A 24,082-nucleotide genomic window follows, 5' to 3' on the forward strand; every position below is an offset into this window, starting at 1 on the left:
GGTGTGTCCCAAACTCGAAGAAAATTATGGGAAGTGGCGGTTTTGTGACATAGGTACCCTCAACGTGGTGTTTTTTTCTTTCTAGTTCGTACTCTTTTCAAAAGACTCCTTTCTCATCTGCTGTAGAAAAAAACTCCTTCCTGGTCTCAAAGAAGAAAAAAGATATTTTTCATTCATGCTTCGATGGCCGGGGCCCAGAGCGAGGGCCTGGATTCAGAATGACTGGCTGCAGGTTCACCAATCCCTCATCCTCGCTCTCGCCTCATATCGCTGGTCCACCCATGCGTCCACATTATTTACAAAGCTTGCACACACCATCTTGTTAGGGCACCAAACCACTGTGATGTATGTAGAGGAACCACAAAGGCTGAGAACCCGAAGTCACTGGATCTCGCTCTAGCTTACGTCATTCCTACACCGCTTGAAGATCACGATAGTCTGATGACTGCTTTGATAATTGTCTACAAGTTGATTATTCATACATTACATGTAAGCGGTATATACGTATGAGTAGCTATGTATATCACGCCCATGGCTTTCCATCTAGATATATGCGGGACCCTACTCATTGAAGCTAGCATGTGGATAAGCATATCCTCCTTATTCTTTTAATACCGAAGCTTAACTTTGCATTGTTGTTGCACATCTGCCAGGATTCAGAAGAATCAAGCTTTTGACAGAGGAATGAATCCGTGCCTAATAGCTGCCGACCAAACCTTTTCGATGTCCATCATATCATCTCCACACTCGTGCATGTTCCAACCTTCCTGAGCATGTATTATCCCAGCAATGCGCCACGCGCTCATCACCCTTCTTGGAAGCCAATTCTGTTCATACGGCGAGTAGCAACACATACATGTCAGTGTGGACCACACATCTAGGCCTATTCCGATGTTGGATAAGAAGTTTGTGCACATTAAATGGCCCTATTTTGCATAGCTCAAAATTTACACAAACAGGTAATGAAAACATATTGTCAGTACCTCACAGGTGTGGACATTCTGCATTGCCTCTGGGATCTTCATTGCTGGGGTACTCAGGTAAGTGCAATCCTTGCGTGTCTTCTTAAGGGGAAAATGTGATGTAGGAATGAATATTGTTCCACTTGGTGCCCTCCGTTGTTGTTTATCATCTATGTTATCTCCTATCCAGATCTGTTGTCGTGAAGGAGTAATCATGAATATTCTGCTTGCTATTGCTCCTTTAGTTATTTGTTATCTTACTATGTTAGTTACATAGGTCTCCCGAGTAATTTCTTATCATTTGTTGGTAGATGATATGCATACTACTCCCTCCGTTCCTAAATATAAGACCTTTTAGAGATTGCACTATGAATTACATACGGATGTACATAGACATATTTTAGAGTGTATATTCATTCATTTTGCTCCATATGTAGTCTTCTAGTGGAATCTCTAAAAGGTCTTATATTTAGGAACAGAGGGAGTATTTAGCAACCAAAATTATGTGAATGATCTTAACAAGGTTTAAGAAGCATTTGTTGTCCTGTCATGTCTGTACTAGTGATACCCCAGTTAGACGTATCACTCTAGAAGGTCTGTCGACGATTCCAATCCCTTTTGCCAGATAGCTTTTACCTGGGGTATTTCATCACTGGAGAATTTCAGATAGACAGTGCTGTTCTCCGGAACTCGCGACTTAAGCATGTCATATTCCTTCTTTTGGTTCATGATTACCTGCACAAAATTGAGTTGTTGCAATACTTGGAGTACAGTTAGAGCCAATATTTTTTATGACGTAAAATAAGCTAACAGACGAATTCAAGAAAGGAGCAGCCGGATGGGTACCTGGACACCTCTCTCACATAAAGCTGTAGCCGTGGCATGGGCTAATTTAGAACTGCTTCTACAAAGAAAAACTTGCTTTGTACCTAAAGGGATGCTCTTGAGCACCACTGCAGTTGCTAAGCCACTTCCATCAACAAGACGAACTCTTAATTTTGGATACTTTTGTGTAAATAGTTCACCACTTCCATTGAGTTGTTTTGCCTGCACCAGCAATATAAGGGATTATATCTCTTTGCCCAGCCCAGTTTGTGTGTACCGTGCACTAAACTTTGGCAACAATTTATGATAAATGCCCTATTAGGTCCATATACTGGTTAGAGGTAATCAAAAGGTTGTCCCTACATGCGTTTTGCTAGTATGCCTGAATATGTTTGATCAGACCAGAATGTCATGTGAAAGCAAGTACAGATAGGGAGTTATGTAAGATGAGTATGGCCACCAACAAAAAAAGCGGGGCAAAAGCCTGTTTCGAGAGTATGGCCACCATGCCTGATTTAACAGTCCTAGACTGAGAACTCTGACCCCTCTTCCATCAGCATCTAGTATTGCCTTCTCAATTAAGCTGTTGATGGATTTTCTCTGCCAAATAAAGCCATACTGCACAGGAAAAAATGTTATCAGTCTGCAAAACTGTCAAAGTGTATGATTCATACAGAAGAGAAAACACATTACATGGAAGTTGTATCTTGGTATTGCCCATGTTTGCATCTTGAACTTCTTCAGATTGAGACTTTCAACGACAAACGCAGAAGATCCATAAACCCATGCCAGTACCATTGACAGCCATGCCACTGGCCATATCATCCACATATACCATACAGGGTTATCCGAGGGTCTAGAGGCTATAGAGGCAATCCCAACCCTAAGATGATAAGTTGATCGCAAGTTGGTCATATGCGTTAAGTGAACAAGGTCTGGTGTTTCTTCCGTTCCTTTCAGTGTTCTCTCATACAGCTCGTCAGTTGAGTTGTCCATGGTGTTGTATATGTAGTCATAGAACGGCATAAACAACGAGTAGTTTGTACGGAACTGTGTATGATGGAGAGAATGAAACCTGCGAAAATGTTGGACAAAAATAACAGTGAATAACTTGGTCGAGGTTCTGTAAAGCTATGGCTAACCGTTTCGACTTCTTGTGCATTGTGTGCAGAATCCAGTGGCCCAAGTCTCATCATCTGGTTACATCTTAACTATATCGTAAGCTTGCTGTTCAAATGTTACACTTACGAGGGAGTGTACATGAGGTACTTAAGAGGAGGGAAAGCATGGAAGAACCGCTTTGGCACCAGCTCAAAATTGCAGTGCCCCATATTGTTCATGAAGTCGATGTACGTGATGTACAAGACGACGGCCAGGACAGAACCACAGCCCATAAAAGTCGGTGTCATCGTGGGGATCGAAAATAGCAGGAAATAAACCACTTGTTCAGCAAATGGATGGATGACAGCTGCCAATCATCATAAGGTAAAGTTGTATTAGAGTTCAACACACAAACACTAATTGTTAACATAAAAAGCATTTAGAGATTTCTTTTCTCGGGCATGGATCAAAGTGCATGTCGTTTGTATTAGAAGAAGCACGCCGAGAAGGCGCAAAAAAACTTACATTTTCTGGATGCTATTACTTACAGGTTATGGGCTCTGTGACGATGGAAGCATGGTGGTGTGAGTGGTAGCGGGAGTAGAGAAAATGGTGGTGAAGCGCCCTGTGGAACCAGTAGTAGAGGAACTCGACAGGTCCTATGTGAAGCAACGCGGTGATGATGACTCCCTCGGTTCTCCACACTGGCATTTGACTTACATTCGGGACGGCTACATAGGCCAGGTAGAAGAACAACCCGTTGAAGATGATCTGATCATCCCTATACAGAATAGCAAGGATCACTTGTCATTACAAGATATCTGAATATATGTGATTGTGTATGGCCACCTGGGTGCGCACATGACATACCAGGAACTCTCCCGGTCCACCTGGTCGAATTCAAGGCTGCGGTCGACGATGATGTGCTTCCTGCGAGCGGTCTGGTGGCGAGACAAGCTGATCCAGATCTGGTTGTGGATCATCCTCAGAAGCAGAGCCGGTAACATGGTGGCGTATGCTAGGTTCATGTCTCCCCACCCCTTGGTGACCAACCTGTGTGCAGTGTGCAACGCCGCAGGCGCCAAGACCAGGTACTGTGTGCATGGATAGAGCATCAGGTTAAATGTAAGTACTGATGGATGGGAGTAATATGGGTTGAATACGAATGAAGAAGTTCCGTGGCTTCTTCATTAAGATTGTGTCATTAGCTTAATTTCTGAACCCCAAACGAACACCAGAAAGGAGCACATGAAAAGGTAACCAGATATCATACCTTGAAGCTTCCCATCCACTGCCATGGCCATTCAGTCAAAGGGCCCGGCCGTGTTGCCATGGTGATGGATGGATGATGCCCTTCCTCTCTTCCAAGTGTAAGAAGCTCCCTCAGACAAGTGCTTCGAGCCCCGGTTGCAGTTTATATGCAAGGACGAATTGATATCACAGAAAATACCCCCACAGGTAAGGAAATTAACAACAAAAGTTACAAAGTGGGTTTTTAATGTTCATAGGTTGTAATTCATTCAGTTTATTTCCCAAAAACATTTATATTAGTCTGAGAAAGAGCAAGCCACATGGAAAATACTGGAAACATAATTTTTTTTTGGGTGAAATTCCTGCATTCCAAATATGCTCTCAAGTGTTTTAGACATGTGATGTTGGCATATATGGTATTCTTATGGCAGAAGACCAAATGAGACAAGGAACCTGGGCACTACACGTCTAGCTCGTAGTTTAGGTGCACGCATTTTGTATTTTTGGATAACTTGCCTGGTCGGTTACTCGGTTTTACTTGATATCACCCTGACTTGATAGGCCAAGACATGCTAGTTTTATGCGCTGAGGTCACTTGAGATGACCGATAATCTTCCTTATTAGTCCCAATCCTTCCAAGAATATTTGCACCATTCAGCCTGCACCTTTTCCACTGGTATGAAGTATGTTTGCCATGTTTTTGCAATATACGATTAGCTCATTTGTGTGGAGGAGTGGTTGTACAAATCGGAGGCCAATTCTTCATCGACTCGAATTTGAGCTCATATTTCTTCTTTGCTGAAGATATATATTTTGTATGTTTTTTGCAACATTGTGGAAAGGAAGTCGGGTTTTTTTCATGTGGTGCTGCACGTTTCCTTTCCGTTAGCAGTATTTGTTTCTTTGCTATATTTAATGCACCAACGGTGCTTAACTGTGACTTGTCCTTCCAAGGTAGTACAACCTGAACAGAAGTAGTAGAACATGCTTTTAGGGTGTTTTGATCACACAAAACATGCTGTTGCTTGCTACTGACTTGTCTGTTAGGCGAAGGCTTCCGTATCCAAATTCTGTCTATGTTGCACCCTCAGCTGGGCTCATATGGAATTTGGGGTGCGGGATACCTTTTCTTTTCAGATTCCTGCAAAATTAACGCGTTCCTACTATGAATTTGGTATCAAATCTAGTCAATGCAAAAGAGACAGTAAATCGAATAGCCAGTGAAGAGCAGAAAATAATATACATATGTTTGCGAAGCCAGCTGTGCAGAAATTTATATTTCGTGGTAACAATTGTGGACAGATCGACAGGCTTAGAGACCAGGCAATCAATCATTTCTAGGAAATTGCACAAGTCAAAATGTAAACCATGTTCAGAGCTAATACAATATCATCAACTAACCTCACGAAAGAAATGTAGGCGGCATTACAATGCTGCCATTGTGATAACTGACAAGTATCACGGAAAGCTGAAAGCTGTATTTATTTATTTAATTGATGAAAGAGCTGCTACATGTAATTGCTTAGCCATTCTCTCCTTCATACTTGTGCTGATGTACGCTGACGGTGATGGAGCATTAGACGGGTAGAAATAGAACTGCAATGCTTAAGCATGGCAAAGTAGTGAATATTACACACTGATCAAATTCTCGGACGTTCTTTAGTTTCACTACTGGGTTGTATAATTTTGATGCACTTCAGAAGCTGAATGAAATTATGTTATGTTTACATTTGGTCATAGTTGTTTGGCTGTAGTTAGGGATGAATTAACGAGCTGCTCGACTCACTAAGCTCGTGCTCAGTAAGGCCCATCTCATTAAGCTTAAAGAGCAAAAACTCTGCTTGGTCATGTTCATTTAAAGCTCATTAAGCCTGTGATCCTAGGTTCCTTGACTAGATAAAGCCTTGTTAAGCTCGTTAAGCTTAACAGACTACAAGAGATGAGAGTGTGGGTGTGACTTTTGTGAAGGAAGATGGTGACTACAAGGAAAAACTGCTAGGTTGTTGCCTCATATGAGCGGGGTTGGGTTGATTAGCTTGAATAGATGGGTTGATGTGCCATGAAGATGTTGTTACATAAGATCGAGCTCCTTGTGAAACTCGCTAGCTTGTTTGTTAGGCTTATTAATTTCGACGAGTTGAAAGCAATAATTAGGTATTTTCATTAAGACACGAGTTATGAACTTAAGGAGTTGAACTATCAAATGTTTATTAAGCTCTCGGCCTACTCGCTTTTTGATCGACCCTTAACTGTAACTAAGGCAATTCATGGACCATTCTTTCAAGGCTTATTCTTTGTTTGAAACACAACACGCACACACACATACTTTGTTTCTCACCGAAAAACATACCCTATGAAAGCCCTCTATCTGACTGCAACTCTACTTTCCAATGAGAAGTGGTCCCGGTCTGGCCTACTCCTACTTCCAACCATTCTTCCTCGGCCTTGTGCTGACACATACTAGTGTCACATGCTGGCTCTCACGCCATGGGAATCTCGCCATCAATGTGTGGCCATGTTGGTTCTGGTTAACCTCTCACCACGAGCCCTCCCTCGGGGATGCATTGTTGGCTTAGTCTCTACTCGATGTACGTACTCCAGCTCCGGCAGACACAATGTTGCAACAACGATGGTGATAGAGAGCACCCGAGGCCAAGAAACCGTGCTAGAAAGTCTATGTTGTGTTGAGGAAGACGAATCAAGCACGTTAAAGACATCAAGGACCGCACCAACGCGAGGCAAGAAGTCTTTGAATAAATTCGCCGTCCTTTGTCCGTTCCACATTGATACTTACTCGCATGGCCTATGGGTGATTCACGCTCAAATCGAAGCCACGATCATCCCCAATGAGGTTTGCCACTCCGGCACGGCAACGCCATCGATGTGCTGCATCATTCGTGTAGTACTCCTCATCCCTACCACACATTGTTGTGTCTTTCTGTCCTCGTACTTACCACGATTGTTGTCGCAAGGCTCGTCGCCGTCGGGCTTCAATGAAAGATGGGCGGGTGGCATCTGGAGTGTGGCGCACACGGGGGAGGTGATGGACGGAGCACGAGGTAGAGTAGTGAAATGCCTAGATGTCAACAAGAGGGGTGAATAGGCGTTCTAATATATTTTTTTAATTTGACTAATCGGATACTACTTTTCAAGCACAAATCCTAAATAGATTAGGTTCAATTGAGTGCACCAACAACCTATGCTAAGCAAGATAAGTAGTCAAAGGAAACTAGCAACCACGAGCTATATCACATTTTTTTTTCCTTTGAAGATATGTATCGCAAGATGTGAAATTCAAAGATACAAGCAATTAAATCTTAGCACAAGCTACTATTAGAATGCCCTCGAGGCAATCATAGAGATGTTTATATTTCATTGTATACATTAACTATTAAATGTTATTTTATAGATTATTACATGTTCATTGAATAATATCATTTGTATTTGTTGACAAGCACCTAGCTTGTTGTGAAACTCTATGCTTGAATGGTTATTCTGAAATAGTACCTAGTCATAGTCCATGTGAGAACACATGAAAAATATTAGATTAGCACATGTATTGGTTGTTAACCAAGTTCCGCGGGGCATGGACATGGAGATGTCAAATCAACAATGTGAATAAATGTTAGGAGCAAGGGGTTGGGCAGCCTCAACTTGAGATATAGCGGGAATCTTTTTAGTTGTCTCTTATTATGTGTACTAGATCTGGTGAGCACACTACTCGACACATTTGGAATATCCGAACATGATGGTTTGAAGGATCCGACCGAGCAACGGAGGCTTGCACAACAGCTTCGGAGGTTTCAATGAAGATGAGTTGAAGGCTCCGAATGGCATTTAGGCACAACGTCTGTCTCTCTGGAATGCAATTGGAGTCTCCAAGTGGATTTGAGTTGGTTGCTCCAAACAATGTGAAATGTAAGGGAAAGTGTGGAAATGTTTGAGGCGTTTCAGTGATTTGGAGGGTGGACCTCTAAGCACTCTGAAAGAAAAGTATCACCTCACAAACTTGATCACATATATGGAATCAAAGTAATCTTGGATCACAAAAAGCTGCAAAAGATGTCCTTAGCCTCGTCAACCATCTTTCCAACTTGCATTCTAAAATATACTTGAACAAACATCAGTCCCTTTTATTAAGTTGTCATATATCACCAAATACCTACTAGGGGGGGTCGATGCATTTTCACCAACTGCGATGAGACATTGGGTCACCGAGCCCCAACTGAATCACGTTGATTACCTCTTAGTAATGAAATTTTATGTATGTCGTAGTGTGCAAGGCTTCAGCGGCTTGTGGTTGATCTTGGTGCCATGTGGCGCACCCACCTCGCTCCTATGTGATAGTGTTGATTTTATTTAGATTATCTATGATCCATATAAGCATAAGATAACCAAGCATATTAGCGTGGATGCATGGTTGATGTGCTTCCACTGTCAACAAACTATTCGCTTCCAATGCAATATGTCATGTCAAAGATTCATGCAGATTTCTTCATCAAGGCTCACACTTAGAACACAGTGTTCTCAAATTCAGTATTTTAGATTCATTTTGAGTTTTAAAGGGTGTTAAGAGTATAAACTAGGGCATCTCTAGTTGAAACTCAAAACTTAACTCGTAAAAAGCCGCCCCCAAAACTTAATTCCCCAAAAAATCCGGCGTTTCTAGGTTGCATTCTAAGTTTCTAACACAACTTACCTAAGATTTCCTTTGCTATATCTCACTTCCTTTTGCAAACTTTAAATCCATTTCAATAACATATTAATTCATGCATTGATTTGAACGACACAAACATTTCAACATCATTTTAAACTTATTGTTTTCAAGTTTTAAAATTCAAATTTAAACACAATAAATAGTTTGAATGGAGTAATTGTATAAACAAATACAACAAGTGATTTGCCCCTATCTGTTGGGAGGAAGGGGGCTTTTTTGGGGGGACTCTGATAAGTATCTAATGTGTGGCACGAGCAGATGGCAACTCTGAGCGATTTTTATGGCAAATTTAGTGATACGAGGATGGCAACTTTAATTGACAGACATGACAACTTTCGTGCTTTATTTTTTTCGACAAAAAATTGTCCTGTGTCACTAAAATTTGTCATCCTTGCGTGACTAGAATTACCGTTGAAAAACATCAGGGCCGGAGTGCCACGCACCTCACGTGTGGCACTTATCATTTATTTATTTATTGCCACAAAAGTTTTTGAGACTACGGCTTTTGGTGATGGTTTAGATACCCTTAAATTACAAAACGGCAGGTTTTTGCATGTTAAGACTTTTCCGGGTGTTCAACTAAAGATGCTCTTAGGTGCATATCTTTTATGTATAGAAGAGAGTATATTATGCACACTTAACTTTGCATATCTGCGTACCTAATTCTGAGCCGAGGCTCATCTATACTCGCTGAACAATAAATTTAAAATAAATACTATAAATTTAAAGGAAATTGCATGGAAGATAGTTTAATGCATGAGGTGGGTGCCAAATTTTAAAGCATTTAGACATCTGAGTGGCTCTCGGCAACAAAAGCAAGATAGGGTCCAAAGTCCAAACAATGCACAAACACTAAACTTTTTCACAGACTCGAAATTTGTCTTTTTTGCTGAAAGCTGCCCGGACAACCAAATGTTCTGAAATTTAAAACGTACATGACACACTCAGGCATCTTCCTTCACACACACACATCAAAAAAAAATCACTTTTTTAAATTTATTTAGTATTTTTAACGATTTTTTGGTTCACTCTAGGGCTCATCTGAATCTAGCCTGTCCTGAAAAAAAAGCTAGCCTGATCCAAACTCATATACGAGGAGTACTCCCTCCGTTTCAAAATAAGTTGTACTAAAGCTAGTATAAAGTTGGAATACTTATTTTAGGACGGAGGAAGTACTACTTATCCAATTGCCAATGCCTGAGGGCGCGTCCTGACATCAGAATGGAAATCTTCTCCGTTCATGCTCCTAGTCTGAGGTAATTATGCTTCTTGGTAGCAAGCTTGGGCACGACGAAGCACCGCCTGAAGCGGTCCAGAGCTTTCACTCTGATCCTCTGCCGGAGCCGCCTGATCCCGTCGATGACGGCCCTGAAACCCTTCTGCAGCTTCTTGGCCTTGCCGAGGCTGAACAGCCTTCTCTTGCCCTTCTTCCTCGCTGCGAGACAAAATGAAAAGGTTTGATGATCCTATCCTATCCCATGTGGCAAAGATACCAGACCTGCATCTGCTGCATATATTGTTCTGTTTGCATGGTCCTAGCTATCGGAATAATGTTAGCACAAATTCAAATTCAGCTGCGGAACTAGTCACAACCAACATTCTCCTTTTCACAAGTGGGTGAATTCTGTTTTAGTAGAGAGCATATGTTTGCAGGTAAAATTACCTTGTAATTTCTTCTTGTCATCGCCTCCCCTTAGCCTTGCATTTTGGATTACCTGCAGCTCAGTGAAACAAACGATTTAGCACAATCACTACAAACATGGTTTCAGCTACGGGAGCTTGCATATTTCAAACTCTTTCAGTGGTCAGCGAGAGTTGTCAAGGGTAGGCAAGTACGTACAAATGGCAGCCGTGTTTACAACCATTCTCCTCATTCTTCTTGGTTTTAATGTCCGATAAACCGTAAACACGCAACCCTTTTTTTTTTGGCAAAACCGTATGCTTTTCTTTCAGGGAGTATAGAATAGAAGTATTACAGGTGTGGTGTAAAGTAAATTTTTGCCTTCACTTTTCTTGGTTTTTATCTATGCCTTTTCTTGGTATAAAGATGGGGGGAGGTCCGCACCTCTGCCAAGCTCTCCTGCCGCTTCCTCATCCTGCTCTGAATGTAGTTTCGGGTGCACTGCATCCACGGACACATATAACCAGCATTTTAACTGGGACCCGATCGAGCTACTTTCAAAAAAAGTGGGAGCTGATCGGGCTAACCTTGATATGGTACTTGACGTAGGCCTGGAAGTTGAGCAGGATCCACGCCGTTTTCGCGGCCCTCTTCCGCTTCACGTGCCGCTCAAAGATGTCTGCGCGCGCATCATGCATATATACCCAGCACGTCAAAGAAAATAAATCCAACTCCGGCCGACACAAGACGGAACGGAGAGACAACGACAAGGCGACGTACCGAAGGAGACGAAGCCGCCGTTGGTGGTGAGGTGGTGCACGGACTCCCCGCGCAGCTCCGGCGGCGGGATGGCCGACCAGCTGCACCTCGGCGCCCTCGCGTAGGCGCTCCCGGCGTCCTGCAGCTCCTGCCACCGTACACGCCACCACTCAGGTCTCCGGGCAGGCGAAAAGCAGCTAGGTGGGTACTGATTGATCACTGAACCACTACTGATAAGATGGTGTCGGGCACCCACCTGGAAGAAGGAGGCGGCCACGGCGATGTCTGTGTCGTCCCGGAACCGCATGGGGAAAACGGCGCTTATCTTCCCCGGCTGCAACGGCCAACCCAACACCACCATCAGCGAACTGAGCTTCGTGTCCATGCATGGCACGGGGCTCGCAAGGAAGTGGCGACGTACCGTCCTGCTGACGAAGAAGGGGTCGCGGTGGTTGTAGACGAGCTTGGTGGCGCCGGAGGAGCCCAGGTTCCCCAGCAGGTGCTTCAGCTGCGACCCGAGGACCACGGACTGCAGCAGCGACACCTGCCTCACGGCCCTGGCGCGGTCCTTCGGCCGGGCCAGGGCCGAGAAGTTGAGCTTCAGCGTCAGCGCGTACCCTTCCTTGGCCGGCTCCACGATCTCCGCAAACTTGCGGTACATCTTCCTCGCCTCCTGCAGCGTGAACTCCGGCAGGCTCGTCGACGGCGACGCCTCGTGGGAGAGGGACGGCGTCGATATCGACAGGTACACGTTCTCGGGGACCGACGCCGAGGCCTGCACATACACACGATCAGCTGGCAGATTGTGAGAGTGCCGCTGACAGCAGATATGCACATGGTTTGTCACTGATTCAAATTATGAGATCATTCACCTGTACATGGTATCGCACTGACCCGAACTCGAAGAAGGTGTGGTCCACCGGCATTGGCCTCTCAGCGCTGCAAACATCCAGGCATGAACACCATAAATCAATTAAGCTAACAGCGACAATCTGTCAAAATGAAATACTACAAATTGAGAAGATAGCACGCACCTCTGGAACCTCGTCAGGATTTCGACGAGCGCCCGCGACCCGCCGTTGAAGAACGCCATGGCTTCACCGCCGAGGATCCACCGGAGTCATCCGTCCCTTTATAATGGTTCTGGTGAGGGTGGGAAAAATGAAGAGATGCAGGTGTCGTTTTGGCATGAGGCAACACCACACCAACAATTAAAGGACAAATGGTGAGTACCTGACTGGTGAGACTGGAGAGCCTGAAGGGGACCTCTCCATGTTATTGGTGGACTGCTTCAGAAGCAACCTAAGTAGACACCTAGTGACCTCAGCCTTCCTTCACCCTTGCTTTGTTTCCAATGCACTCCACGTCTCCACAATCATTCCATGCTTTTCCCCCATTGCTCCAGCAGTGAATGATGAACTGCATAGCCAAATTCAGAAACTCTTGAACAGCACCCAAAGGTGTAAAACAAAAATTTCAGGTCTAAATCCACCCGCAACCATTGGGTCTTTTTGAGCAAACCTGCAGCTACAGGTTTCACCTCCTATCTTTTTCTTTCCCATGAGAAAAAATAGACCATCTGCACCAGTCACGATCGGTAGGTGAAACATACGATTTTCTTTTATTAGGCAAGAAAAGCAAGAATGTGACAACACAAAGTCACCGACGATAAAAAGAGAACTTTCTTTCATTTCATTTGGTGCTCATGTTACAGCATTTGGAATGTATTCTCGATAAAAAATGTGAAGATTTCATTCCAACTGCTAACCTAGATACAATGTCCGGTGGGTTGAAGTGTGCAGGATGCTATGCTATCCAAAACCCATGTATGGGGAACAACCCTGCAGCCAAATGTTGTTGCCAGGTCTAGAGCCTCGGCTTCCCTCTTGCTGAAAACCTCATCAACGGCATCTTCATTACATCCTTTCGGAATTTCCTTGTTGTAAACAATCAGGGATGTGCTAGAGAGATCAGCCTTGCCCAAGATAGACCCCCCTGCCGCGGCGATCAATTCTTCAAGCTCAACCTTGAATGTCAGCGGTTGGCCAATGAAATAGAAGGCCAGCCCTGAAAATAGACTCGGTGCCTACATAACAAAAATGTATGCACTCAATAGCTGCTAAGATTTTGTTTTACTTTTTGCTAATCTTCTCAACGAATTTCTATACAAACCTTTTGCATTGCTCGTAGTCTTCCTATACGAGGACCATCAATGGCGCCATGAACATCAGAGCTAATCTCATAGGGCTCTTCTGGGACTGGTTTTTTAGCTTCCAGGCAAGCATTCAGCCCTAAATATCAGAAAAATGCTGCGTAAGAACTTCCTTCCAAAATGGGTATGACAAGGGAAGACAAAGTAAATTCAGGCACAATGGCACACAGCAGGTAATGTGCTGCTAAGCTTAATAACCAGGATAAGTACAAAACTATTATGTCAAATATGTGCAGTGGCCAAAAAAAAAAAAATGGGACCAATTCATGAGAACTTAGTCATCAGAGGACATGTACTTACAGTTCACATTGACAACCCATTTCCCAGCAAGTATGGCCAGGAGAACCTTCCGTGTCCTACCACATGCTCCGTGTTCGTTTGTATTAGCAAGTACATGAGTTACATTTGAACTCCAGTTATTGGTTGTTGTGACGCCTGAGTGGTACTCAAACTGATTCAAGATTTCCTGTTAAGTTTCCAGAGATAACCAAGACAACTTTGTTATCAGAGCAGCTACACAAAGTAATAGTATGTGAATGATATAATCAAACAAGCAAGAATTACCTTGTCTTGATCAGAGAGGGCAGATCCACATATCACCCATTCACTTGCCGGACAAAATGAGGTCCAAAGTTCATTCATTTCCATTGGGAATGGTGAGTTCGAATCACCAAGCACTGTAGTATCAGAAGATGGTCTGGCAAATTGAGGAAAGGAGAAGCCCATCAAGAGATAGTACATGCAGATATAGCAAAATGCAGCAATAAATAACATGCACAGAAAACGCACTGCTGCGGCTGGGCAGCCTTCTTGTTTTTTGACTTTGATCTCTCACATGGGAGCCTCTTTGATGAATGGGAAGGACACAGCATAACAAACTCTCCCTAAAGCACATCACATTCATTTGATTATAGGACTTGACAAAATGTTTACCAGAAAAAGGAAGTGCATTTTAACTTGATGCGGATGAAAGAATAAAGGACTTACTTCATCCCATCTGCAGTCTGAGACCCCACGGGCACATGGTAAATGGTAGCTCTTGCGGCAGCTCTTAACAAGGCAGCCCAGTGCCGCACCTTTTAATCCACAAATACCACACTTCATCTTGGAAGAGCGGGCTACCTCAGACTCCAACCTTTTTATCATATCACCTTCAAAGTATGCTTGAGGAGCCCTGTATTGGTACTGAAACTTAGTAATCACGACACATATACTAGAAAAGAAGCCAGAAAACAAATAAAACCATAAAATGCAAAGTGAAATGTATGTTTTCAGTCAGAGAAGTGTTTTGTAAGTACAGAAGGATAGCCACAAATCTTGCATGGAACATACCATTCAGCGCATTTCTCATGGACATGGAGAACATTTGATTTCCATGCTTGATCATCCTTCACTAGTTCTTCATTCAGACAATGCAAGAAAGGGCCGGTACACTGTGAGTTTTAAAAAGTACATTAGATTGTGCAGTACACAAACAGTCAGTGGCATGGCTAGTCAAACACTTGCGGGTGAATACAACACAGATCAAAAATTCCCCATTGTCTGACCTGACTAATTTCCGAAGTGTGACAAAACTCACATTTCCATCCAGTCATACTTGGTTGTTCTGCATTGATGTTTGGAATCACATTAGTGCCTTCCATTTTTGGAAATTCAAAGAGGTGACTGGTTAGAAACAAAATGCTTACTTTCACTCTGATCTGAGGACTTTTGCCTCTTCAGCCCTCTGGTATGATCATCTGTTACATTCGGCCCTCTTTTCAACGTACTCTGAGGAGGTGATCCGCTTGTTATCTGAGAGGATGACCAATTTCAGGAGTGGGATTTTTATTATAAAGAGGACATACCAGATGCAAAGAGAGAGAAAAGAAAATTCGCTTGTAGAAACAAGCTATTATTAACAAACAAAGTTCATCTGCATGAGATAGAATATTACCAACTCTCCTTCAAGGTAGTTGCTGTCACATTCCAGATCCCCAGAGCCATTAGGAGTTTGAGACCCACACGGCCCTGTCTGTACAATAACCGTGGGCTCAACTTTCACATCATCAGTTCTGTTTCCTGGTGCAGGATCCATTGCTTGTGCACCGTCTACATTTTCATTTGCAGGTCCAGCTGATTGGTTACATGGCAGCAATGAAGTAACCAAGTTGTAAGAACTTGTCGTTCCTGATTCTGGAGTTTGTTGAGATGCGACCTTTGCAACTGACAAAACAAAGGGTTTTCCAAATCAATCAACATATTATGGCCTCACGGATAGTAGAAACCTTGTGCTTGTTATTCTGACAGCACAAAAACAGGAATTGGTCGACAGTGTACCAGGAATGGCTGCTTGATTCCCGAGCTCCAGAGACATGCTGCTGACCGTAGAGCTGATGCTCCTCTGAATGTTCACCAATGCCTCAATTTGAGAAGCGGGCCTTAAATCTGCAAGCGGTTTTTGGTAGTATCAGGTGAGTAATTGGTCAAAGCCAAAACTCGGTAATCACAAACACCTCAGTTTACCAATTTATACCTTGAGGGTGATAGGCTAGTTTGCAAATGGCGCAGCTGTGGCCATTCATAGCCTGCGTAGTGGCGCATTTGCTGAAAGAATTCAAGAGGTTCGTCACAAGGAGGTATGAGTAGAGAGAATGGCACGTAGGTTAGGTTGTCAGGGTAGTAACCTGCAGCAGGTGTGGCAACACGGCAGCATCGTAGGCGCGCTGAGCAACTTCAGGCTGCCAAAAAAAAAAGAGATGGTCAGCCGTCACAGATCAAGCGCTCACCAGATCCAACTATGGCAAAGTTCGCTTCTTTGTATGCAGGGGTTGTCGGTGCTCGTATTACGGATGACACAGTTCCGATCTACAGGCTTATTATAGCTCTAGTCAAATCATAGAAAAGCTCTGGCCTCAATCCGCATCTGGATCCGTAGAACATAGATGCGGAGTGGGGCGGGGTGGGGGGGAGGGGAGGCGGAGGTGGCGTGTACCAGACGGGGCAGGTGAGCTCCAGCTCCATCTTCTGCACGTTGAGCTTGAGCGGGTTGACGAACCTCCTCATGCCCTCCATCTCCGCCGCCGCTCACGACCACGCTCCTGGGTAGCGCTCTCCAGACGAAGAAGGGTTGTGCTGTGATGGCGCGAGGTCGCTGGCTCTGGAGCCGGTGAAATACCCTGGGTGGCCTCTGGAAATGGGGGGGAGAAGTGGCGCCGGCGGGAAGGTGGAACTGTTTTGAGGGCGCGTGGACGGACGCGGCTCGGAATCGGGCGCCATTCGCGGGAAAATTTCAGCTTCTGGTGGGAAAAGTGGGGGGCTCCTCCTCCTTGGGTAGCCTAGCCGCGTAGGATCGGCGGCGGACAGGGGAGCTCCTAATTGGCGCTGCTGGCGTCAATTCGGTAAGCTGGCGCTCACAGCCCCGAGGTCGTGGGCTGGCCCAACAAGCAATGTCACTCGTCGGCTTCCATTCGCTGGATCGCAACCTACTGTTGATCGGTCAAGTTCTCACAAAAAATTTACTATTGATCGGTCGAACTGTTTGACCATTGACATCTCAAAAACTGACATAAAAAATTTCATTGACTCGAAAAATAGTTTAAAAAGTAAAAAAAGTTCATCAAATTTTAAAAAAAATCATCCATTTTGAAAAGGTTCATCAAACTTTTTAAAGACACATCGAGTTTGAAAAAAAGTCATTGATTTTGAAAAGAAGTTCATCCTATTTTAAAAAATACATCAAGTTTGAAAAAGTTCATTGAATTTTAAAAAAATCATCGAGTCTGAATAAAATTCATTGAATTTTCAAAAAAAATATAAATTTTGAAAAGAGTTCACATATTTTCAAAAAAAAATCATCAATTCTAAAAAAAATCATCAATTTTAAAAAAAACATCAATTTTTTAAAAAAATCATCAATTTTGGAAAAAGGATCATCGAATCCGGAAAAGGTTCATCAATGTTGGAAAAAAGATCAACGTATCCAAAAAAAATTCATCAAAATTGAAAATTCATTCAAATGAGGAAAAGGGATAAAAAAATAAAGACCCGAGTAAAAACCATTCTAAATAAGAAAAAAAGTAAAATAAGTCATAAAAAGAAAAGAGTGTTCAAAGGAATAGGAGGTGATGTAGGTCGTGTGGCTAGCGCGTTGTGCGAACGACCAGGAGGTCCTTGATTCGAATACCAAGAGACACGTTGAAGTTTTCTGTTCCACAAAGAAAAAAAGGCAAGATGGGCCGAGCCCAACTAGACGCGCCTTCAGGCGCCTGTTCGCAAACGGGCGCTTAAGCATCAAATAGGAAACACCGACGGACAGTACGAAACCTTAGCGCAACCAGAGGCCCAGAGCTGGCTACTTGGGTCGTGCCAGCTAGGCCGGCCTGCTAGCACGCTTGGCACGGCTCGTGGCACGTTTGGGACTGTGTTGGGCCTAGAGGCTGGGTACGCGGGCCGACAGAGCATGACACGTTTGTTTTATTTTTACTTGAATATTTTTATATATGTGACCTAAAATACAGCCCAATAAACCTAAAATTAGCCAACATGCGATCCAGCATGCTAAACTTGTCATGGGCTGGGTCATTTACTAATTACGTCGTGTCTGGCCAGCGAGTGGGACACATGGGCCCGCACGACATGGCTCATCTAGTAAATATGTGTATCTCAGTCATGCCGTGCACGCACGATTACATAGGATTGGGTCGTGTCGTGCCAAGATGACCCTTTGGCCTGCTTTGAGGGCAACTCTAAGGCCAACTCCAATGTAGAGGACGTGGTTTTTAAGCAAAAAGAAGGTGGGTTTTATTCGCATTTTAGTTGTTTGGGTTGAAAGTAGGGATGACGTCTGCCACAGGTGGAGCTCTCGATACGGTAAGGTGGGACACTCGCACTACCTCGATTTCCTCTTTGTCGCTATGCATATGTACACGTTAGTAAGATAGATTGCTGAAACATCCGTAAAAGGAAAAGTTGCTAAGAATTCATGGTGCCACGTGATATTGGGTATTATTGGGCCATATGCAAGTCACGTACCAGCCACCAATCTGGGGACAGCGCGACGTCTCCCTTAGAGCGAGACATAACATGCTCTCGCACCACATTTGTCTATAATTGGAAGGTCCAAGGGCACGAAGGCGATGACTTGATTTTTTTACATTTTTTATTTTGTTTTCCTTTATTTTTATTACTTACGTTTATACTTCTGAATTTTCTAAATAAATACTTCCTCCGTTCCTAAATATAAGTCTTTTAAGAGATTTCACTAGATGACTACATACAAAGCAAAATAAATGAATCTATACTCTAGAGTATGTCTGTATTCAGAAATGTTAAAAGTTGTAAATTGATGTAAAAATGTTGACTATGTAATTAAAATGTATTAATTAAGCATTCAAAAAATTTAAAAATGTCTATAGAATATTTTTCGACTGTGTATTCAAAAAAGTTAACCAAGCATTTGAAAATTGTTAACTGTGTATAAAAAACTGTTTCTTCTATACAATGTGTGTGGAAAAAAGTTGATTGTGTATTTACAAAATATTAATCAAGCCTTTGAAAAAAAAACGAAAAAATTATAATCAAGAATTTTAAAAATGATAAACATGTATAGGAAAAACATTGGGCATATTAAAGTAATGTTAATATTGTATTTTAAGATGCTAATAAAACATTTGAAAATGTTAATTTGTGTATAGAGAAAATATTCGATATGAATTTTAAAAATTAATTGTTTCTAAAAAATGTTAATGAAGTATTTAAAATATGTATACAAAAAATGATGAACATGTATTAAAAACGTTAATTTTGTATTGAAAATTACTAAGCATTTATTAGAGTAATATTCTTGGCATATATGGAAAAACATTTAAAACCAAGAAAGAAACAAAAGACAAAAGAAAAATGAGAAAGAAAAGAAAAATTGATAAAAATTATGACAACAAAGGAGGAACCAAGAAAAAATGAAATAAAAACAAAAAATCAAATTATGATGACGAAAAATGGTGAAGTAATAAGAAAACTAAACAAAAAACACAAGCAAGCACATAAATGATGAGTGACAAACGAACGAAATTATTGTGAAGCTATTGGGCCGGCCCATACACGCGCGTTGTGTATGAAAGCTTCGCCAAGAAGAATGCTAGTCTCACTATAAGCGAGATATAGATTTGCGCCTATCTAGTCCTCTCCCAATCCTCCGCATGAACCTTGCGAGGAGCGGTTACAAGTAGGGTGCGTTCCCGACGGCTAGCAAGAGCAGCACACGGAGGCATGAGGTAGCTATAGCGCGTGTGGGTGCGGAGGGGGCATGACGATGTTCTAGAGGTGCTACTTGGAAAGCCTAGGTATGTCATGGATTCTTATCCACCTTGCTTCGGTGGCAACGACATGTTGCGCGACGATGTTGTCAATTTATCGGTGAAAAGAAAGGAAGAAGATGGCAGGAAGAGGAAACATCTAGCAAATCAAACGGTGAAGGTATCTTTTTTAAAAGTTCTAGTATCATTTTCACATAATAGCTTGGCAATCTTGATATTTTCAAAAAGAGTAGTGCACTACCATTGTTTGGGTCTTCTAGATACCATTACTTTGTTATGAGGAGGTTTTTAGGACGAGTCTCGTTTTGCATCTCTTTTTCTATGTTTTAGAGTTCGCCCCACCTTGAAAAAAGTTTGTCATCCGCCACTAGTCTGTGCGCTTCTGGGTAGTGTGCCTAATTGGCCGACCCATTTAGTCCATCTTAGTCTTTTTTTGCAAAAAAATCTCAATTTATATTCTATACATATAAATTAAATAAAAAAATAAAATGAAATATTGCACATGATTAAATAAATAAGTCATATAGTTTTAACAATGTAATAAATAAAAAACGCATAGTTTACAACCAAATGAATTTAAAATTATAGCAAATACACTAGAATAAAAAGAGCACATGCATCTATTGGTTTTCTATGTGAGACTACATATGCTCAATGAAATCATCTTGAAGTTGAATGTGAGTGGTCCATCACACATTTTATAACGAAATTGGTTGAACTAGGGAGAAGTTGTTGCTCCATACTACGGCTCAACGTTTTCACCATGGTAATCCCACCGTTGGTCAAAGAGGTTGTCATCATGCTCATTCTCTACGATCATGTTGTGTATGATCAGAAAAGTAGTCATCACCTCCCACATCCTCCAGGTGCTCCATGTTCTAGCACGGTGCCAAATAATAGCCCTCGAGATTGAAGCTTGATACGTCTCAATCGTATCTACTTTTCCAAATACTTTTGCTCTTATTCTAGCCTCTAATTTGCATGGTTTGGATGAAACTAACGGGCTAACATTGTTTTCAGCAGAACTGTCATGGTGTTGTTTTTTGCGGAAATAAAAGTTTTCAAAATTAGACAAAACTTGGCGAGGTTTTCTAATAAATAAAAAAATACTAGAACAAAGATCTGCCACAGGAGGCAACATGTCGTCCATAACGGGAAGGGCACGTCCTACCACCGGGGTGAAATGACGTGGATGTCGCCTAGAGGGGGTGAATAGGCGCTTTAAATAATTACGGTTTAGGCTTGAACAAATGCGAAATGAAACTAGCGTTTAATTTGTCAAGCATAAAACCTAAAAAAACTTGGCTCACCTATGTGCACCAACAACTTATGCTAAGCAAGATAATTAACTAAGTGATACCAAAATATAACATGAAACAATATGGCTATCACATAGTAAAGTGCATAAGTAAAGGACTCGTGTAAGAGATAACCGAGGCATGCGGAGACCAAGATGTATCCAGAAGTTCACACCCTTGCGGATGCTAATCTCTGTTTGGAGCGGTGTGAAGGCACATTGCTCCCCAATAAGCCACTAGGGCCATCGTAACCTCGTCACGCCCTCGTAGAATGCAAGATGTCATGATTCCACTAGCGGTGCCCTTTGAAGGTGGCGACCGAACCTTTACAAACAAGGTTCGAGGAAACTCCGCAACTTAATTGGAGGATCCCAACACCACCACAAAACTTCACCACAATGGATTGTGCTAGGAGGTACAAATTGCTCGGGGCAATCTCCACCACCTAATTGGAGACCCCAACACTTGCCTCGAGCTTTACACCACAATGATTAAGCTCCGAGGCACCACCAACAGTCTAGGGCGCCAAATCACCTAAGAGGCACAAGCTCCAGGGTGCCCAAACACCTAAGAGTAATAAGCTTCTCAAACTTTACTTCCACGTATCACCATGTAGAACTCAAACCGATGCAACTAATGCAATGGCAAGAACACACGAAGTGGTCAAGTCCCTCACACTCAAATCCCACCACAACAACAAAAGTGTTAAATCATATTTCTCCATGTGTGGTTTTGGTAATTGATGTCAATCCCTATGGACTAATAGTTGCCTTGAGTTATATTCAAAGGATTTGTCCATAGGCATTTCTTGAAGTCCATTTGTTGGTTTCACGGAGTTTATGTGATGACCAAGGTGGTATTCAAGGATTTATCCAAAGATTGGTCATATTAGAGTTAAGCCTATTGTAAGTATGTTTTGAAGAAGAAGATTGTACGAACATTCATGTTTATCTTAAAGACATCACCTTTATGAAGAGAGTATATAAGATACAAGGTTGATCGGGACTAAGGCAAAGAGTGATTCAAGATGATCAACGCACAAAGCATAGAAGATGTACCGAATGGGATCAAGTGATCTCATGGTACTGTAAGTATTGTCCAATATGCTTTGTGTACTAACCCATGAACTTTGTGAGTGTTATTTGTGGGGTTAGGTATGTTTCCATGGGCATGCATCAAAAGCAAGATCTCATACATCCCATGGAGGATGACATCAAGTGGTGATTGATACGTCTCCAACGTATCTATAATTTTTTATGGTTTCATGCTATTATCTTGTCAAACTTTGGATGTTTTGTATGCCTTTTATATCTTTTTTGGGACTAACTTATTAACTAGTGCCAAGTGCCAGTTCCTATTTTTTCCGTGTTTTTGACCCTTTTCAGAGGAGGATTTTAAACGGAGTCCAAACGAAATAAAACTTCTGAAAAGATTTTTTCCGGAACAGAAGATACGCAGAAAGCTTGGGAACCAAGGCAGGGAGTCCCGGGGGAGGCCACATGCCCGCGCCTCCCAGGCTTGTGGGCTCACTGGGCCTCCCCTGCCCTAGCTCCTTCGCCTATAAATTCCCTAAAATCCCTAAAATTCAGGGGATCCACGAAAAAACTTTTCCGCTGCCGCAACCTTCTGTCTCCGAAAGATCCCATCTGGGGCACGTTCCGGTACCCTGCCAGAGGGGAGATTCGGATACGGAGGGCTTCTTCATCAACACCATGACCTCCTCGATGATGCGTGAGTAGTTCACCATAGACCTACGGGTCCATAGCTAGTAGCTAGATGGCTTCTTCTCTCTCTTGGGTCTTCAATACAAAGTTCTCCATGATCTTCATGGAGATCTATCCGATGTAATCTTATTTTGCGGTGTGTTTGTCGAGATCCGACGAATTGTGGATCTATGATCAGATTATCTATGAATCTTATTTGAGTTTCTTCTCATCTCTCTTATGCACGATTCCATATCCTTGTAATTCTCTATGAGTTGTGGGTTTTGTTTGGCCAACTTGATCTATGCTTCTTGCAATGGGAGAAGTGCTTGGTTTTGGGTTCATACCATGCGGTGACCTCACCCAGTGACAGAAGGGGTAGCGAGGCACGCATCGTGTTGTTGCCATCTAGGGTAAAAAGATGGGGTTTTCATCATTGGTTTGAGTTTATCCCTCTACATCATGTCATCTTGCTTAAGGCGTTACTCTGTTCGTCATGAACTCAATACACTAGATGCATGCTGGATAGCGGTCGATGTGTGGAGTAATAGTAGTAGATGCAGAAAGTATCGGTCTACTTGTCTCGGACATGATGCCTATATGTATGATCATTGCCTTAGATATCGTCATGACTTTGCGCGGTTCTATCAATTGCTCGACAGTAATTTGTTCACCCACCATAATATTTGCTATTTTGAGAGAAGCCTCTAGTGAACACTATGGCCCCCGGGTCTACTTCACACCATATTTTCAGCCTTACTATTTTACTTCGTTGCACTTTCCGCCTTTAGATCTCACTTTGCAATCAATCTTGAAGGGATTGACAACCCCTTTATAGCGTTGGGTGCAAGCTCTTTTGTGTTTGCGCAGGTACTCTGGACTTGACGAGATTCTCCTACTGGATTGATACCTTGGTTCTCAAACTGAGGGAAATAATTACTGCTCCTGTGTTGCATCACCCTTTCCTCTTCAAGGGAAAAACCAACGCAAGCCAAGTCTCCGTCAACGTGCCAATTTCTGGCACTGTTGTTTGAGAAGTAGCAGAAGGATTTCTAGTGTCGTTGCCGGGGAGGATCAAGTCAAGAACTCATCCAAGTAAGTGTCGCAAACTCATCTCTTGCATTTACTTTTTTTCTCCTCTCGTTTTCCTCTCTCCACTTCTGGAAAACAAAAATTTACAAAAATATTTGCCTTTTTCGTTTTTTTTTTCGTTCGCCCTTTTCTTTCGCTTGTCTTTCCTTTGCTTGTGTGCTATGTTCCTTCAATATGCTTGCATCTTCGCTTGCTAAAAATATATAGATATGGATCCTCATCCACTTGCTAATCTCTTTAAGAGA

At 42.6% G+C, this 24,082-nt stretch overlaps 3 protein-coding genes across 3 annotated transcripts; all 3 read right to left on the reverse strand.

Moving 5' to 3' along the window:
• Positions 1 to 286: 286 nt before the first annotated feature.
• Positions 287 to 4,269, reverse strand: LOC123430527 (very-long-chain aldehyde decarbonylase GL1-7-like). The gene is made up of 9 exons (XM_045114392.1): positions 4,162 to 4,269; positions 3,759 to 3,982; positions 3,437 to 3,669; positions 3,036 to 3,255; positions 2,481 to 2,862; positions 1,809 to 2,009; positions 1,599 to 1,697; positions 984 to 1,154; positions 287 to 827 (listed from the first exon to the last, which is right to left on the reverse strand). Exons 1-9 carry the CDS (start codon positions 4,219 to 4,221, stop codon positions 666 to 668), a joined length of 1,752 nt encoding a protein of 583 aa, XP_044970327.1. The 5' UTR covers positions 4,222 to 4,269; the 3' UTR covers positions 287 to 665.
• Positions 4,270 to 10,034: 5,765 nt separating this feature from the next.
• On the reverse strand, positions 10,035 to 12,720 carry LOC123427228 (actin-related protein 2/3 complex subunit 2B-like). Its single transcript, XM_045111224.1, has 9 exons — positions 12,470 to 12,720; positions 12,271 to 12,379; positions 12,109 to 12,175; positions 11,658 to 12,011; positions 11,258 to 11,570; positions 11,065 to 11,156; positions 10,922 to 10,978; positions 10,520 to 10,571; positions 10,035 to 10,291 (listed from the first exon to the last, which is right to left on the reverse strand). The coding sequence occupies exons 2-9, from the start codon at positions 12,327 to 12,329 to the stop codon at positions 10,095 to 10,097; spliced, it is 1,191 nt and encodes a 396-aa protein (XP_044967159.1). The 5' UTR covers positions 12,330 to 12,379; positions 12,470 to 12,720; the 3' UTR covers positions 10,035 to 10,094.
• Positions 12,721 to 12,907: 187 nt separating this feature from the next.
• On the reverse strand, positions 12,908 to 16,625 carry LOC123427227 (BRCA1-associated RING domain protein 1). The gene is made up of 14 exons (XM_045111223.1): positions 16,423 to 16,625; positions 16,115 to 16,168; positions 15,964 to 16,034; positions 15,768 to 15,875; positions 15,385 to 15,653; positions 15,137 to 15,242; positions 14,996 to 15,054; positions 14,781 to 14,881; positions 14,436 to 14,622; positions 14,238 to 14,332; positions 14,013 to 14,145; positions 13,749 to 13,914; positions 13,409 to 13,527; positions 12,908 to 13,322 (listed from the first exon to the last, which is right to left on the reverse strand). Exons 1-14 carry the CDS (start codon positions 16,500 to 16,502, stop codon positions 13,005 to 13,007), a joined length of 1,866 nt encoding a protein of 621 aa, XP_044967158.1. The 5' UTR covers positions 16,503 to 16,625; the 3' UTR covers positions 12,908 to 13,004.
• Between the last annotated feature and the right edge of the window lie 7,457 nt (positions 16,626 to 24,082).

Source organism: Hordeum vulgare, chromosome 2H, assembly GCF_904849725.1.
Source record: "Hordeum vulgare subsp. vulgare chromosome 2H, MorexV3_pseudomolecules_assembly, whole genome shotgun sequence".
NCBI classification, from domain to species: domain Eukaryota; kingdom Viridiplantae; phylum Streptophyta; class Magnoliopsida; order Poales; family Poaceae; genus Hordeum; species Hordeum vulgare.